The following is a 17,205-nucleotide window of genomic DNA, read 5'->3' as shown; positions in this document are numbered from 1 at the left end:
CCGTGTGTGATGTCTAAGAGTGACACCGGTCTATAGTGCGCGCGCAGTCAGAGTGATAGAAAGGCAAAGACCGCATTAGAACAATAAAAAAATAAAATGAACATTTTTATAGTCAGCAACCCACAGATTATTTCTTATTTTTCTCTGATTTGAAGTTCATTGTTCCGTATATTGACAACTGGTTTTATAGCTAATCCCCCGAAGTGGGTAAAAGCTACATAAGAAAGATCAAGCGTGCAAGCAAACATGCAAGCAAGCTGGCCCAGTACTGGGTGTTATCTCCATCTCTGTTTCTTTATCAGGATAAAATGAAGCACATTTCAATAAAAAGAACACTCTCTATCAACTTTTACGATCAGTGAAATGACTGAGTTTACTTCGAGCAAAAAACAAAAGCAAATGAAAGATAATCTGACGTGTAATTTATACCCATTTGCCATTGACTGAATGACTCTTGATATATAGTTGACTGCACGTATTTCTTTTCGAAGTGACTGCATGAGAACACCACATCGTCAAAATTTAGGAGAACTTTTGTAGGGTGTCCCTCGTAATCATATTGTTGTTTTTGGACTTTAGATTGCAGCTAGTATAACCAAGCGCTCGCAATTTGCAGTGATTATTTAATTAGTTCTTATGATAGTAGAATAAAGATGAAATGGGCACAAAATTATGAAAAAAGTAAGCAGATGCGACGGCACAATGACTTGTCACGCTGAATTGTTTGGGATTAAAAGGCATTCTTTTTGCGCTTTTTCTCAGACATCGCATTGGAGACACGTATTTCAAAGCAATGTGAAACTAGTGTGTTGGTGAGCTTTTCCAATTACCTGCAGAATACGCACAAATCATGCTGTTTTTATGTACTGCCACATATAATAAAAGCTAGAATAGTGAATACAATCTCAATCCGTAGCTGCACAGTATGCCCGAAACTGAGAAGCTGTGTTACTGTATGTTTGGAAATGTAAAATGTAACAAATTTTGATTGCTTACTTTTATTAATAGACGTGAACCCTCTAACTTTCTTGTTACTTTTCCATATTGGTGTGTAATCCACATACTCATAATCATAGCTCCTGGAAAAAAGAAACAAAAAAAACTAAGGACCATCTCCCCGAAGGGAATTCTGATGGGATGCAAAGCAGCAGTGGGGCGCAAGGCGTTGACCCCTTTCAAACGGGCGTCGATGCGGGTGCTGAATTAATGGTTTGAAGCGAAGCTTAGTGCAGCGTTTACTCGAGTACACGTTTGTTTGAAACGCAGTGACGCAGTGGTGGATTGGGTTTTGTGTAAGATTTATCGCAGATAAACGAGTAGAAAGAGTGTTCTACTCGACATGCGATCGAACGTTGCGGGTGGTGGAGAAGGTGAAGCGAAAGAGAAATGTGTTGCGAGCGGGCTAAGGAGCCGGCAGCTGCGGGAGCTGCAACGAGCTAGCGGCGGGTGAGTAAAAGTGGCGTGAGCGTGCTCTTGTGAAAGAAGCATGTGAGAGGAGTGTTACGTTTATGCGTAGCGTTGACGTGACTTGCATAGCGCTGCTCAAACTACTACGGTGAGGTGGACGCGTTGTGGCGTGTTCGTACGGATGGACATAAGTACGGCGTTACACGCGTGGATCAAAGAGCTGCTCCGCATCTCATAATGCATAAGTAATGCGCTTAACTGCATGGTACCCTGTTTTCTTTAGCAGATAAGACTCTCAGCCCTCATCTTACTAATATATATTAACAACCCACCATCTATGTATCATATAAAATTAGTTCATTTGCTTACAACTGTGTCATCTACCGCACAATCACTAATTTTGCTGATCAAACTGCCCTCAGTCGGATACCTTAATATTGTGCAAGAGTGGTGTAATCTTTGCCCATGAAGCTTATTCCCACTAACTGCAAAGTCGTTTCATTTAATTGCCAGCGTCACCCTTTTGATCCTCATACTTAATGTCTAATTCTACTGTTGAACATGTTGAATCATTTGTTGAACCCCTAGACATAGTACTTCTCGCCTACAAATATCTTATCTAATCAAAACTAGAGTATGCAGCGCCTATCTAGAGCACACACCTCGCATACCTAATTAACCAGCTAGATTCTGTGCAAAACTATACCACCAGGCTCATTCATTTTCAGACTGATATGAGAGAACTATATCATTCCTAAAACGTGAAATTGATGTGACTGATCTTTGTGTGCGTCACCTCATTGTCAGTCTTTGTTTAATTCACAAATTATTTACAGTTTTTCAATCAAGCTACTCACATCATACCATCATTGTGCATTTCTCACCGCACCACCCATCCTTCATTCACACGCACACGTGCTCCCACTACTGTCTTTGCCGCATCAGTATATCTTCGCGTAGCAGCGTAATGAAGTGGCCTCCCCTGTGACATTGCATCCATCACGCGTCCGTCATCTTTTGCGGACAACATAACTGCATATTGTTCATGTGAAGATCGCTCTCTGCAACCCACGTTTGTTAACCCACCCGTTATGTAATAATGCGTAACCGGGGTCTTTAGGTTAATAAAGTGAAGTGAAGAAGTGAAGAGATTGCTGACCTACTCGCATGCCCCTTTTCAGACACAGCCAAAGACATGCTATTGGTATATAACTGTTGCTTCGTATGGTGGTGTCAGACTTCACCTCGTTAAGATCATAGATTCTCATCCAGGTTTTACTTCAGAAACATATGACACGATTTAATTCCATGGGTACCGGTCCGAAATGCTCTCAGGAAACAGGGCAGGAGTCAAATCTATTAGGACAGTTTAACGTATGTGCTATATATCACACGCATTTTGATTCACGCACAGTGTTTCATTCAGATGCAGTAGTGATAACACTTTATTAAAAAGCGCCTTTCTGTACATGCAAGCAACCTGGTATATAATGTTTATTTATATAACTGCACAAATATTACAATTTTATTAGCATTGCTGCGCAGCAATTCGGCAGATATCTCATATAGGAACATGAGGTTCTGTGCATTGCATACTGCAATGGCCAACAATCACTAATAGATGAACCAATAGCACTTGTTAAAAAATAGTTCCCTTGTACGACAGTATAACACACATTTGAAGTTCTAGTTGGCTGGAGAATAACAGTGTTTGGTTGGTACAACAAACACAGCACACTTTGAACCAATATTTCTCATAAGCAGTAGAGCTGACACAAACGTGCGCAGTTCCAGGGAATGTCAATTCTTTTAAAATAATGGGAAGTGATTGGTCGCCCTTCCGGCGATGCTGATGTTCACAAGAAAGCGTGCGCTGGCGACCCAATAAGTGATTTTTTTTTTAAAAAGAAGATAATGTGAACCTCGGAACTGTCTGCTTCATAGTGCGAAACCTCAACATTGGCTAACGAGGGTTGGGGGTAAGGAGAGATTAAACGGGATAGAAATAGAAAAAGGATAGCAATAGAGATCAGGCCAGTGACAGTGACATAAATAAGTAAAGTAGAGATAGGAAAGATGCGGACATGGTCGAAGGAGTCCGAGGATGGGGCACCACTCAGCGGGAGCTCTTGTCGGCGTCAGGCGATGGCGGAAGGCGAGCCTGTCCGCCAGAGCTACGCTGTCGTCGGAGATCACGGGAATACAACCACTCGGTGAGGAATCCAGCAAGCGAGTCCCAAACACGCAGCTTGCTTGGCGCGCATAGTATGAGTGAAACCCTTCATTGATGATGCGGTGGCGCACTCTATCCTGTGGTTTTCCTCTCTTAACTTCCCTTTCTATGGCTTTGACAAAATTTCTTCACACCTTACAAACATTTCCCATCCCTTGCGCGATAGGGAACGTGCACCGATCATTTATGAGCTAAGGCCATGCTCACATGCACTTTAGTTGACACACCAAATTGTTAGTTAAATGTGGTACATACTTCAGCCCATACACGACTCAAGTGTTAGCCATACATTGGCACTTTTGTGAGTGAGTCAGTTACAATTGATCGAACACAATTTAGGAGGAGCTTTGTCATCTTTCTCACTTACTGTGTGGGCCAGTGTGCCTACGGTGTACCGATCTTTATAATCTCATGTATGTTTTTAGATAAAACTGGTTGGCAGTAAACACTCGTGTCCTCGTCTTTTCTGTTTTAGTGTTTTCCGTTTTCGTTTGAATCTATTCCGGAAGGTGCCGGCCCACACGGCAAAGCACTTAGTTATGTAACCTGAAGAATCTGTTTACGTTATTACGAATTGTGCGTTTTTGGATTAACCCTTTCAGACGCTAACTTTTGATAAATGTCTGTAAATGAGTCAAATCAGTACAACGTTACTTCAAGGTACTCAATAGTGTATTGCAACAAAAATAACGATATAGTTGTGGACTCTATGTGTGTCATTGTAACTCGTTTTAATTAAGTTGGAAAATATTATCTCTTTATTCTGAAGCCATTGATGCCTACTTTTGGCGTAAATAGAATCTAATGTGAGGCTAGAAATGCAGTGCAAATTTATTTTTGATTATGCCAATTGTGAGCAAGAAAATTTCTTCTTTTCACACTGCTTGCCGGAAGTGGCACATTGCACTACTCGTCAAACGTGGTTGTGCCTTCAGAAAAGTGATCATATGTATCAGTACACTGCAAAATAAGGTTGAGTGAAAACAAATTATTCATGCAGGAGAATTCATCTAATGTACGTTATATCTTGCTCTTTCTTAGCCTCCACTTGATGCGAATAACGAAAATTAGTGGTGCACACGAGTGTGTACATAGCGTCTGAAAGGGTTAAGAGAGGGGTATCTTATTATTTTGGAGAGATTTTCTGGAATGAACAAAACGTTTCTATATCTGATTGTAATTATTACATTACCAATATTATACAGATTATCATTACTCATACTGGTATTACTAGTAGTGGCACTGAAGTAATAATGAACAAATGAAAATATTCCCTTATGGTTGCCAGTTGTCTCTACTGAGCTTAAGTGAACCCGGACTGACATCGTAACCCAGCAATTTACCCGTTAGGTTAAAAGATAAACAGTATTTGAACAATGAAGCTAGCATGGCACATTGCACCCTATAAATGTGGTGGGGCCCTGCTCATAAGGAGGGTTCGCAAGCGCCGTTGGGCTGACTGGCGAGTGAATTCAGCTCTAGTTCGTGGCATGCAGGAGTGGTGGCTTCTTTGGCTGTATCCTTCGTATTATTGACCGCGAACGAGAGATGCGCCGCTAACCATTAAAGCATAATGAAATGATTCACATAAGGAACAGCGCCAATAACGAGGGACAAGAAAGAAGACAGACAGCGGAAGTGACTTACAACAAGATTTATTTGCTGGAATCGCGCAATATATAATTGAGCAGTATAAAAAAGAGAAAAGACAAATCGAAGAAAACAGAATTCACCTAAAAACCGAGTAATCATTGTTACAACGCGCAATTAACATCACGTTTGCCAACGCTCTGAAGAAAATGTAATGTTTTTGTGATACAGCAATCGGAGGCCTGCTGACACATGCTTAGCGTAGCCTTTCTATTTCGGTAGCCTCATAAATTTCGCGTTTCATCCGGTGCCGATGACGCCTATTGACAGTACAGTGCTGAAAGTCGGAGACACAACATTCAATGCCGAGGCTGCGGTTGTGTTTCCCATTTTCAGCATTGTACCCTCATTAGGCGTCATCGGGAACACATGATACGCGAAATTTATGAGGCTGCAGAAATAGAAAGGCTGTGCATTGCATGTGTCAGTAGGCCCTCAATTGCTTTATCACAAAAATAAGTAGATTTTCTTCAGAACGTTGGCACACGTGATGTTCATGGCGCGTTATCACGATGATTACTCGGTTGTTAGGTCAATTCTAATTTCTTTAATTTGTCTTTTCTCCTTTCGTTAGATACTGCTCAAGTGTAAAATGCGCGGTTACAGCAAATAAATCTTGTTGTAAGTCAGTGCCGCTGTCTGTCTCTTTCTTTTCTTGTTTCTCGTTATTGGCGCTGTTTTTTATGTGAATCATGTCGTACCAACTCGCCCAAGCAACCACGTTAGATAATGAAATGAATTTCGGGGTGCAAGCGCACTCATTTTTATTATTCATAGTGTTAAGGCGTTTATTAGCCGGCCCACAGCGAGCAAGCACAATGGCGACAGTAACGGCCAAGCACGGACTCTCAGCGCGAGCGGCATCCCTTTTGGGTAGACCCACTAGAAGGCACCTGAGAGTTCCACCAATTTCAGTGTTTGGAAGCTTCTTTACAATTACCCCGGGGTCGAAGAGGGAGCCGCCTGGCGACCTAACAGCTTGTCACTATGAGCGGGTCATAGTAAGCCTTCAGGCGCTCCACGTTGACTATGTCGCGCCCGCGACGGCGCATGTCCGAAGTTTGTTCAATTGGTTCGATCAGATAGTTGACCGGAGATGTGCGCTCGATGACACGGTAGGGGCCTTCGTATTTCGGGAGTAGTTTGGAAGAAGAAAGGCCAGCTACAGAGGTCGGGATTGAGAGCCATACAAGAGAACCAGGAAGGAACGTGGGCTCAGAAGTGGCGGAGCCATCACGAATACTCTTCTGCCGCTCTTGCTCATGCGTCGTAAATGTCTTGGAAAGCTCTCGACACTCTTCAGCAAGCTTGGCTGTCTCAGAAATAGGTGCACATTCAGATGGATCCGGCGTGTACGGGAGTATTGCGTCGATAGTGTGTGAGGGGTGCCTTCCGTACAGCAAGAAGAAAGGTGAAAACCCGGTTGTGCTCTGAGGGGCGGTGTTGTAGGCGTATGTGACGAAGGGCAGTATAGTATCCCAAATCGTGTGGTTGGCGGCGACGTACATCGAAAGCATGTCGCCGAGGGTGCGGTTAAAGCGTTCGGTGAGACCATTCATCTGCGGGTGGTAAGCAGTAGTTTAGCGGTGGACAGAATGGCACTCTGTGAGAATGGCTTCGACGACTTCTGACAAGAAGACACGGCCTCGATCGCTGAGAAGCTCCTGAGGTGGACCGTGGCGCAGTATGAATCGATGCAGTAGGAAGGATGCGACATCATGCGCAGTAGCCGCAGGGATAGCGGCGGTTTCGGCGTATCGCGTTAAATGATCTACGGCGACGATGGCCCAGCGGTTACCAGCCGACGTCAGAGGAAGTGGTCCATACAAATCTATACCTATGCGCCCAAAAGGACGCTCAGGGCAAGGTAACAGTTGCAGACTGGCTGGCGACGTGTGTGCTGACGGTTTGCGGCGTTGGCAAGCGAGGCAGGAGCGAATGAACTGCTGCACGTAGCGGTACATCCCGCGCCAGAAGTAGCGTTGCCGAATGCGATGGTAGGTTTTGAATACCCCAGAGTGCGCGCATTGCGGATCAGAATGAAAGGATTCACATATCTCTGACCGCAGACTGCGGGGTATCACGAGTAACCACTGCCGGCCATCGGTGTCGTAATTGCGTCGGTGTAGAAGGCCGTCACGGATGGTGAAATGGCGAGCTCGACGACGCAAGGCACGCGTGGATGGCGTTGCGGATGGATCAGAGAGCAAGTCGATCAGCGGGCCGATCCAATTATCCTTTCGCTTTTCGGTAGCGATTATGTCAACGTCAATGGCAGAAACAGCAGCCGAGGATACTGAGCAGAGCACATCACCTTCAGGCAGAGGGGAGCGCGAGAGGGCGTCGGCGTCAGCATGCTAGCGTCCGTTGCGGTACAGCACGCGGATGTCGTAGTCTTGTAAACGAAGAGCCCAACGGGCGAGACAGCCTGAGGGATCCTTCAATGATGAAAGCCAGCATAGTGCATGATGGTCGGTGACGACATCGAATGGGCGACCATACAAATACGGTCGAAACTTTGTAAGAGCCCAGACGATCGCCAGGCACTCTTTCTCCGTGACGGTGTAGTTTGTCTCAGCTCTCGTGAGCGTACGGCTTGCATATGCTACGACATATTCAGGGAATCCGGGTTTGCGCTGCGCCAGGACAGCGCCGAGGCCTACACCGCTGGCGTCTGTGTGCACCTCCGTCGGGGCGGTAGGGTCGTAGTGGCGTAGAATGGCAGGAGACGTCAACACATGGCGGAGCTTCGCGAACGCGTCGTCGCACTCAGACGACCACGAATTGAGGGACCCGTTACTTCCAAGGAGCTTCGTCAGCGGTGATATGATTGTGGCAAAGTTTCGTATGAAGCGTCGGAAGTATGAGCACAGGCCCACGAAACTACGCAGTTCTTTGACGGACGCAGGTTTGGGGAATTCGGCCACGGCCCGAAGCTTGGCTGGGTCAGGAAGAATGCCATCCTTGGACACGACGTACCCAAGGATGGTGAGTTGCCGTGCTGCAAAGCGGCACTTCTTCAGATTTAGTTGCAAGCCGGCATTGCTGACACGTGCAAAAACTTCTTTCAGACGTTGGAGGTGCGTAGAGAAATCTGGAGCGAACACAACAACGTCATCGAGGTAACACAAGCACGTGTGTCATTTCAAGTTGCGCAGAACTGTGTCCATCATGTGCTCAAAGGTCGCAGGTGCATTACATACACCAAACGGCATGACGTTGAATTCGTACAAGCCGTCGGGTGTGATGAACGCAGTCTACGGTCGAGCGTCATCAGCCATAGGTACTTGCCAGTAGCCCGAGCGCAGATCGAGAGAAGAAAAAAATTCGGCTCCGTGAAGGCTGTCAATTGCGTCATCGATGCGCGGCAGTGGGTAAACAACCTTGCGAGTGATCTTATTGAGCCGTCTGTAGTCCACACAGAACCGCGCAGAACCATCTTTCTTCGCAACAAGAACAACAGGAGACGCCCGTGGACTGTCCGAGGGCCGAATAACGTCGCGTGTGAGCATATCATCAACCTGCTCGTTAATTTCCCGACGTTCAGCAGGCGACACGCGGTAGGGACGTTGCCGTAATGGTGGATGGGCACCAGTGTCGATACAATGCGTAACAGCGGACGCACGACCGAGAGAACTTCGCCCGACATCGAAAGAAGAACGATATTCTCGCAACAGGTTCAGAAGCTGGGAACGCTGTACTGACGTGAGGTTGTCATCAATGTAAGGGCCAAATACACCAGGAGATGATGAATCAGAAGTGCAAACAGCACTGATGGTACGCAAATTGGGACAACGCGAGTCGTCAGGTACGTCCAGGACTTGTGCGTTATCCACTGGTTCCACTCTGCCGAGACATTCCCCTCGAACCAAGGTAACAGTGTACGGGGATGGGTTGGTCACGAAAATAGAGGCGTTGCCCTGGGTGATTTGCACGGTCGCGAAAGGTACTAGCAACCCTTTCCTTCGGCAAGCACGGTCGAATGGCGAAACGAGTGCAATTGTGTCGGAGAGTCCAGCGCAGTAGACAGATACACCCATCGTGGAGCTTGGAGGCACTATGGTATCGTCTTTCACGAGAATCTTGCTCACTTTCGAAGAACTGTCTTCCGGCGTCAAATGCGAGAATGGGGAGAGTTCAATTTCGGCGGCGGCACAATGGATGACGGCGTCGTTGCGGGAGAGAAAATCCCACCCCAGGATGACGTCATGAGAGCATGCGGGAATGATGATGAATTGGGCGACATACAGAACGTCCTGAACGACAACGCGAGCTGTGCACCCTGCTGTAGGATGAATACGATGCAAACCGGCGGTACGAAGGGACAATCCAGAAATTGGCGTCGTCACTTTACGAAGCAAGCGGCAAAATTTTTCGTCCATAATGAATACTGCAGCTCCTGTGTCAATAAGAGCAGATGCGTGAACACCGTCCACAAGCACGTCAATGACATTAGATGGGCGGCTCTGAGGGCTTTCACAATGCAATAGCATCGCAGTCCTTGCCTCGGGGACTGCGACGGCTAGTTTTCCCGCTCGTGAGCAGCTGAACTTGGCCGCATGGGGGACGGGGAACGACGTCGTGGAGACGGTGACCTACGAGAAGACGAAGCTAGGCGAGTTGGCGGTGGCATAGACGGCGTTTCCTCGTGATATGTACGCCTGATCTGGCCAGCAACAGACGACGAGATATGGAGCGTCTGTACGCGAGTGCGATAACGTGCTACGTGGCCGGCGTAACCGCAGGCAAAGCAAATGGGCCGGTTGTAGGATGTGCGCCATCGGTTCGCCGGGGTAGGTCTTGTCCATGACGCAAGAGCCGATGGACAGAACGGTAGCTGGAAAGGCTGCAGGGGGTGCTGGAGCTGAGTCTGAGAGGTCACGTCAACATACGTAGCCGGCATACCCGCTGTAAAGGATGGAGGTCGTGCGGCAGCTTCGGCGTAAGTCAGTGGGGCGGGCGCTTGAACGACTGGAGGCGGCCTGGCGACCACTTGGGCGTAACTTGGGGGTACAGGAGCCGGAAGCTCTTGTGGGTGGTACGCAGGCATAACCTCCGCTATTTCCTGCTCAATCGCTCGGCGGATAGGGGGGAAAATGGTAGTGGCCGATTGTTGAGCAGCCGGTGGGTGGGCAAAGGGCAGGAGAGAGAGCTGCCGTGCGATTTCCTCACGTATGAAGGACTTGAGGTCTGCCAGCAGTGCCACCTGGTCACAGCTTGCCTCCAAGCCTGCAAGCCCTGCATCTCGTGGTGTGGAGCGACGGGTCATCGAACGCTGCCGGCGGAGCTCCTCGTAGCTCTGGCACAGCGTGATGACCTCAGCTACTGTGCCTGGGTTTTCGGCAAGCAGCATCGTGAAGGCATCATCGGCAATGCCCTTCATGACGTTCCGGATCTTGTCTGATTCGGACATGCTGTCGTTGGATTTCTTGCATAGGTCCAGGACGTCTTCAATGTAACTGGTGAATGATTCACCGGCCTGCTGAGCGCGTTCGCGTAAGCGCTGCTCGGCTTGCAGCTTACGAACGGCAGGGCGGCCAAAAACGTTGGTGATAGCGGTCTTAAAATCGGACCAGGTTGCGAAATCAGACGCGTGGTTGTTATACCACATGCCGGCCACACCCGCGAGGTAGAAAACCAGGTTGCCGAGTTTACCTGCCTCGTCCCAATGATTGGGGACGCTGACGCGTTCGTACATGGCAAGCCAGTCCTCCACGTCGGTGCCATCCGCGCCGGTGAAGACAGGTGGGTCGCGGATGCGGGGGACACCGGAACATGGCGTCGGCGCAGGAGGAAGCGTTTGCTGGGCGGCGTCTTGTTGCATAGTTGAAGGCACGGTACGGGATCTAAGCTCCAAGGGCATCGAATGTGAACCGAAGATGTTTGAAGGGCACAGCACTCTCCACCAAAATGTTAAGGCGTTTATTAGCCGGCCCACAGCGAGCAAGCACAATGGCGACAGTAACGGCCAAGCACGGACTCTCAGCGCGAGCGGCATCCCTTTTGGGTAGACCCACTAGAAGGCACCTGAGAGTTCCACCAATTTCAGTGTTTGGAAGCTTCTTTACAATAGTCACATATACCTCAGTAGTACAACGCTTACTACAATAAACACAGAAATTTGGTGAAGGTTGGAGCTCTCGGGAAGTGTTTCCACTGAAAATATTTGTAACTGAAGTGCAATGACGTAATTGCGAGGCATATAATCACTTTAACGACACTGTAGTTAAAATACTTACCACTTCTGAGAAGACTTGAACACCAATACCTGAGACAAGGTTCGTGCCGTCGGATTCATCTCTGTTCTTATTGCTTTAATGCACGCTACTCCAGGAATACCCCGCGTAGTGAGGTGCAAATACATGGGGTTTGTAAGCATAAACTGCGGAAAATAATACAATTTTACATTATTTCAATATCCTTCGCAATCTCCTAAAGCCGATATATATGTGGTACACCTGCTGAAGTTTTCACTGGGAGTATTCACGTTCGTAAGGAGTGGTACAGCCTCTTAAAACACGCATGCATCCATAAATAAGCAGCCAGAAACTCAGCAAGCTTCCAGCTAAATGTGTGTCATTTTGTTGTCATACAACTGCCTTAGTGTCTATTATTGTATATAAAATGGTGTTTATGATAACCTCTTGTTGACTGAAGCAATACCTCATAAGTTATTTTCGAAATTTGCGGAGTTGAACTCAAACAGGCAAGTATTAGGTTGAAAAACGCATAACGTATGGGTAAACTGCACTCATTCTTTGTTTACTTGTTGCAGCGCTTAATATGATGAGCACAAAAGAGGCAAGTCTTTGGCACAAGGAACCAGAAATATAATTACAGTGGATTTGCTTTCGAAATATTATCGAGGACGATGTAGTGGAAGGCTAAAAAAATTTCAACCAGTTGGTGTTCTTTAATCTGGGCCTATGTCTGAGTAACCGGGACTCAACACAAAATAGAATTCCAGTTTCTGAAAGTTGTTCAATGGGAAGAGTCTGTCAAGCATAATATCGGGAAATCTTGAGTAGATGCGTAGAGAAATTACCTTGTGAAGCACGCTAAGCATTTTTTATCACACATAACCCCGCCACGGTGGTCTAGTGGCTAAGGTACTCGGCTGCTGACCCGCAGGTCGCGGGATGAAATCCCGGCTGCGGCGGCTGCATTTCCGATGCAAGCGGAAATGTTGTAGGCCGTGTGCTCAGATTTGGGTGCAAGTTAAAGAACCCCAGGTGGTCAAAATTTTCGGAGCCCTCCACTACGGCGTCTCTCATAATCATACGGTGGTTGTGCGACGTTAAACCCCACATATCAAATCTTTATTACACATGAAGGCTTTATGTTTTTAACCACCACATGGTTCTGTATAGTATCGGACATGTATACTAATTAGTGTCGCCGGTACTCTTTTAATATCTTGTGTATGATGAGTGCATGTATTTCCAGTATACAAACACTGTATTGAGTAAATTAGAATGATGATTGATATGCGGTGTCAACGTCCCAAAACCATACCATGATTATGAGAGACGCCGCAGTAACTTAAGAGTTGTATTGATTGCAACACCAACTTGTGAAACAAGAAATATTGGCTGTCCTTGGCTTCTCAAGCTGACAATGCTTCAGTAAGCCACCTAAATAAAACAAAATGCCGAAACATTCTTTATGATTTGCACAAAAGCCAATCAGCAAGGGCTTCTTAGGAGATCTCTGGGTCTCTAAATTAGAGCAGAGTCATGTCATGGTGCTTGCCTTATTCCTCTTTTTTTTGCCTAGATCTGCCAGTGCCAGGATGCATGAAGACATAGCTACTGTCCTCCACTAAATATTGCAATTAAGTTCAACATTTCGTGCACTAAATCTGGCGCAAATATAGTGCACTTATGAAAACCCCTCTTTCATAGCACTTCGTTAAGACATCGCAAGAATGTAAGAATGAAGTGTATATGACACGTGGCAGTCAAACATGAGTAACTTCAATAATCTAGCCGACTTAAAGTTGACTTACTGTGAAACTAACTTATATGTTTTAACGAAGATCCGCGCTGTTATGAAATGCAGAAGACACTGGACAGAGGAGCAAAGAAGACCATGTTCGCCTTAGTGAATCCGAACGCTTGCATCAGTCCAAATGTTAGTTGTGCCGTGACAGTGTCTACCATCTCTTCGCTGCACTGAAACTTACTCACTGAAACCCATCACTGCACTGAAACACATTCTTTTATTAGAAGGGAGCGCTAGGTACTGTACCACCCTGTAACTTCACAAAAGTATTTTGGCTGGAGTTCATTCCATAACCACTGAGAGCGACCAGGAGCCTAGGACACCGACAACAAGCCTAAGAACTGTTAGTTGGTCCGGTACTCTTTGGCGATGCTACCTGCCATCTATAGTGATACTCACAAGAAGGATGCGTAAGGCTTGTCTATTTAGAACAATGTGTTAAGCGAGCACAGGAAATGAAATGATGCACACAAGTTTAAGTGTTAAATTTTGTAGTTAAATGACATCGCCAGACACTGGATCTGTAACCATGGCGGTGACCTTCCTATGCTGTCGGCGTAAAGAACGGTATTCGTTGAGCTTTGCGGACGTCTAAAGAAGTGCCGGGCAGCACTTGCATCATAGAGTTCTACAAAACGGTGAAATGACTTGAGAAGTGCTATGCAGGATGACGCGAGCTTCTCGGGCAGACGAGTTTTCTCCAAGCTTTCCCTACGGTGGCCTGATGATGAGGACAGTGCGGAGTGCGTGTTAGCAGCGTTGATAAAATTCTCTACTAGAACGCACGTGGCATAGGAAATGCATGTTGGATATTTGCAGAAGCTATAAAAAATATAGGCCCATATCTACATGTTACGCTGTAAATGTCGTCGAAAGACGATAGTCTTGCGTCTGGAGAGAGTGAGCAAAACGTTTATTTGATGTTCCGCGCAAGAAAATCGGTGAATGGTTATCTGAAGGCGCTGCGCTAGAGTGCCTCAAGCATGTAACAAAGGCGAACAAGCGCATTTACGCACGTTAAACACGAGCGCCATCTGGCAATTATCTTCGAACATGACTGCATGCGCGACAGCGGAGAAAGATTCGCGCCAGTCACGGAGGTGATAAGGTGTAGAATGGAAAGCGACGGGCCGGTGTCACCACCGTGCCGTCGTAGCAAAGCGTTGGAAACACCTTCTTGAGCATCGCGTTGCACTGTCAGCGCAGTGCGTTAAACGCTACTGTCCTTAGAGTGTTTTGTGTGTGTCTTCGTCCAGTGTAAAGGCAGACATACAAAACACAGACATCTTGTTATGGCGCCTCATATATGCGCATTATTTGCTTTTTCAATTGACAATCGCACAACTATGAACGCTAAACCTTAAGCAACATTGGTGGGCGCTGTGGATGGAGTTGGTGGTTTGGTGCCGTTTGAGTTATCGTTAGGGCGGAAAAACAGACAATTTTGCAGACAGACAGATAGAACAAAATATTTCCGCCGAAGGTCCCCAAGAAAGACTATCGTCTTTAAAAAAGACCGCATGTGAACACGTCAGCGGCGCCACTCAGTGAATATTTTAACAGGGCAGCGACGTTAGCGTGATTGTCGGGTCATCTTTTTGCCAACTCAGTACGCGCCTCCAACAGGCGTGTTCTTGGGCCTTTCGGGCAGATGTTTTCGTTCCATCCGGGGCATCAAAAAATTCACACTAGAAGGCAGCAAGGGTGCACATGCAGCCTTCTCGTGCTGTTCATTTCACTTCTATCAAATATTGCAGGTGAATATTAGGACAGGTGGTCGCCAGGGGCGCTCACATCACAGCGGCAACGTGGCGGTGAGTGGATACGTCCTCAGCGCCATGAATTTGAATGCGAGACATTGTAGCCACGCGATAATACCGCTTTCAGCTCTACGTGCGTGTGTGCCCAGTCTGCGCGCGCGATAAAGATGATAGATTATTGTGCTGCTAGGCTTGAGTACTGCTCCTCAGCAAAAGCAAACGTAGTGGGCGTAGCCGATCTTCCCCGCGGGCGTCTATCAATAAAACTGATCGAAGCGTCAACTCGGAAATAAGCTAGTTTATTCTGAGAAGGCCCCAGTTCAGCTCGTGACTTTCATGGTGCCTGTTCAACTGTCAAGAGTTTGATGCGGCGAACGGTAAGCGGCAGCTGTTATGCGTATAAAATAATTTGATCATCTTGCACTACTTGAGGCGGGCTGGAGGCATAAGTGAGCTTGTAATAACCTAGCTTCTTTTAGCTTTTTAAGTTGGTTGTCCACTCATCTGCTTGGTCAGCTTTGAAGTGAAGACCACAGCAGCTCTATCTTAATTTTGATTATGCAAATTGCCCAGCCCTGGTGGTCTAGTGGCTACGCTACTCTGCAGCGGACCCGCAGGTCACCGGATCGAATTCCGGCGGCGGCAGCTGCAATTACAGTGGAGTCGAAAACGCTGTAGGTCCGTGTTATCAGATTTGTGTGCATATTAAAAAACGACGGATGGTCAATATTTCTGGAGCCCTCCACTACGGCGTCTCGAATATTCTTATGATAATTTTGTCACGTTAAACCCAACATATCAATCAATGTACCAAATAACTAAAGCTGAATGACTATTACACTGAAGTGTCTTCAAATCATTCAGAAGGTTACAAATGAAAGACAATTATCTCGGGCGCAATTAGCAAGGTCATCATCGGTATGACGCTAATTAACAAAATACTCCTTAGGCCAATCCTAAACATCATCATATTAGTAAGGGCTAGTTACCATGGTATTAGCGTACTGACGCATTATTCGGCAATGATGATTAACGTCGTGTTAGTAGCATGGTTTGGGTATACGGACTTCGTGCTTAATTTTATATACACTTCTGCACTAATATAGGTCCGTTTGTGTGTAACGCGTTATTTATAAGTGTTTCCGATATCTTACCCTTCCACTCTCTTTCCATAGAGGTGATATTACACTACTTCTAATAAAAGACTTTTTGTCCACCCGACCAGAAGATTGGAGCCCTAATGCCCTGCTTATAGTAGGTTACAAGCTATTAGTGAACATTTCGGTGCGCCGATTCAGCCAGTCTCTAATATAATTATTCGCTCCACGCTAGGTTTGTTCCGTTGCGGGCCGAGAAATGGACACTCATACTTGATTAACGCGCAACATCAATCACTACACTGTTGCCCGATGTGCCCAAGGGCAGTTGGCTTCCTTAGATCAGGAAAATGCTTTCGATTCCATAGAAATTGATTACTTACTAAATGTTTTTCATGCATTTACACTCCAGGACAGGTACCATGAGCTCATTCGTGCGACGTATACGAAGTCAGAAAGTATCCTTTACGTAGGTTCCAGTGAATCGCCCTTTTCAAGTCACGCGTTAGCACGCTACTAGCTTTACTGCCAAGCTGTGGCGTCACCCCGTCACGCGAGAGGATATGTGGGATGTATCAGCGCTGGAACACGAATGGCTTCTGCATCATTTTTCACAGTGCCCAAAGCGTGCGAAACAGAGGCAGAATGGTATCCTTCCTCTGTTTAGGCATTTTCTCTCTCCCTTAGAACACGGAAAGCATGTTCCCGCCACCGAGTGCCACAGACGCTTCCTGCAGGCACGTCAAGTAAAACAGGCGAGGCGCTGTTGAAGTAAACAAGCGTGGGACAAAGTTGGAAAAAAAAAACGTACGTTATCGTCGCATTTATAAGGACCTTCGTGTATAGGTTCTAATCGATATGCTCGATGGATTTCATGCTGAACAGTCATGTCTTCCGCAATTTTTGAGGCCAGGATAGCTTTCCTGGATAAGTCCACCGTTCACCATCTCCTGACGACGCGTAGCACTCGCCGAGCGGTGCCCCGTCTTCGCACTCCTTCGACCGTGTTCCTATTCTTCTTCCCTCATCTCTCGTCTTTTTGCATTCTTTTGCG

General features: G+C 46.7%; 1 protein-coding gene across 4 annotated transcripts in view; it reads right to left on the bottom strand.

The window, feature by feature from the left end:
- LOC142769252 (uncharacterized) overlaps positions 1–17,205 on the bottom strand; it is a 75,578-nt gene that overhangs the window by 15,104 nt on the left and 43,269 nt on the right. For all 4 annotated transcript variants that reach the window (XR_012885727.1, XM_075872342.1, XM_075872343.1 and 1 more), the window contains 2 exons: positions 11,530–11,672; positions 997–1,079 (listed from right to left, as the gene is read on the bottom strand). Coding sequence is in view for 3 of the 4 variants with exons in the window: in XM_075872342.1 (XP_075728457.1) it covers positions 997–1,079; positions 11,530–11,672 (226 nt within the window). In the remaining variant the exon portion in view is untranslated. The remainder of the gene's footprint in view (positions 1–996; positions 1,080–11,529; positions 11,673–17,205) is intronic.

Source organism: Rhipicephalus microplus, chromosome 8, assembly GCF_043290135.1.
Source record: "Rhipicephalus microplus isolate Deutch F79 chromosome 8, USDA_Rmic, whole genome shotgun sequence".
Lineage (NCBI taxonomy): Eukaryota > Metazoa > Arthropoda > Arachnida > Ixodida > Ixodidae > Rhipicephalus > Rhipicephalus microplus.
Note: the sequence above shows the minus strand (reverse complement) of the source record. Positions and strands in the feature narration are given on the sequence as shown.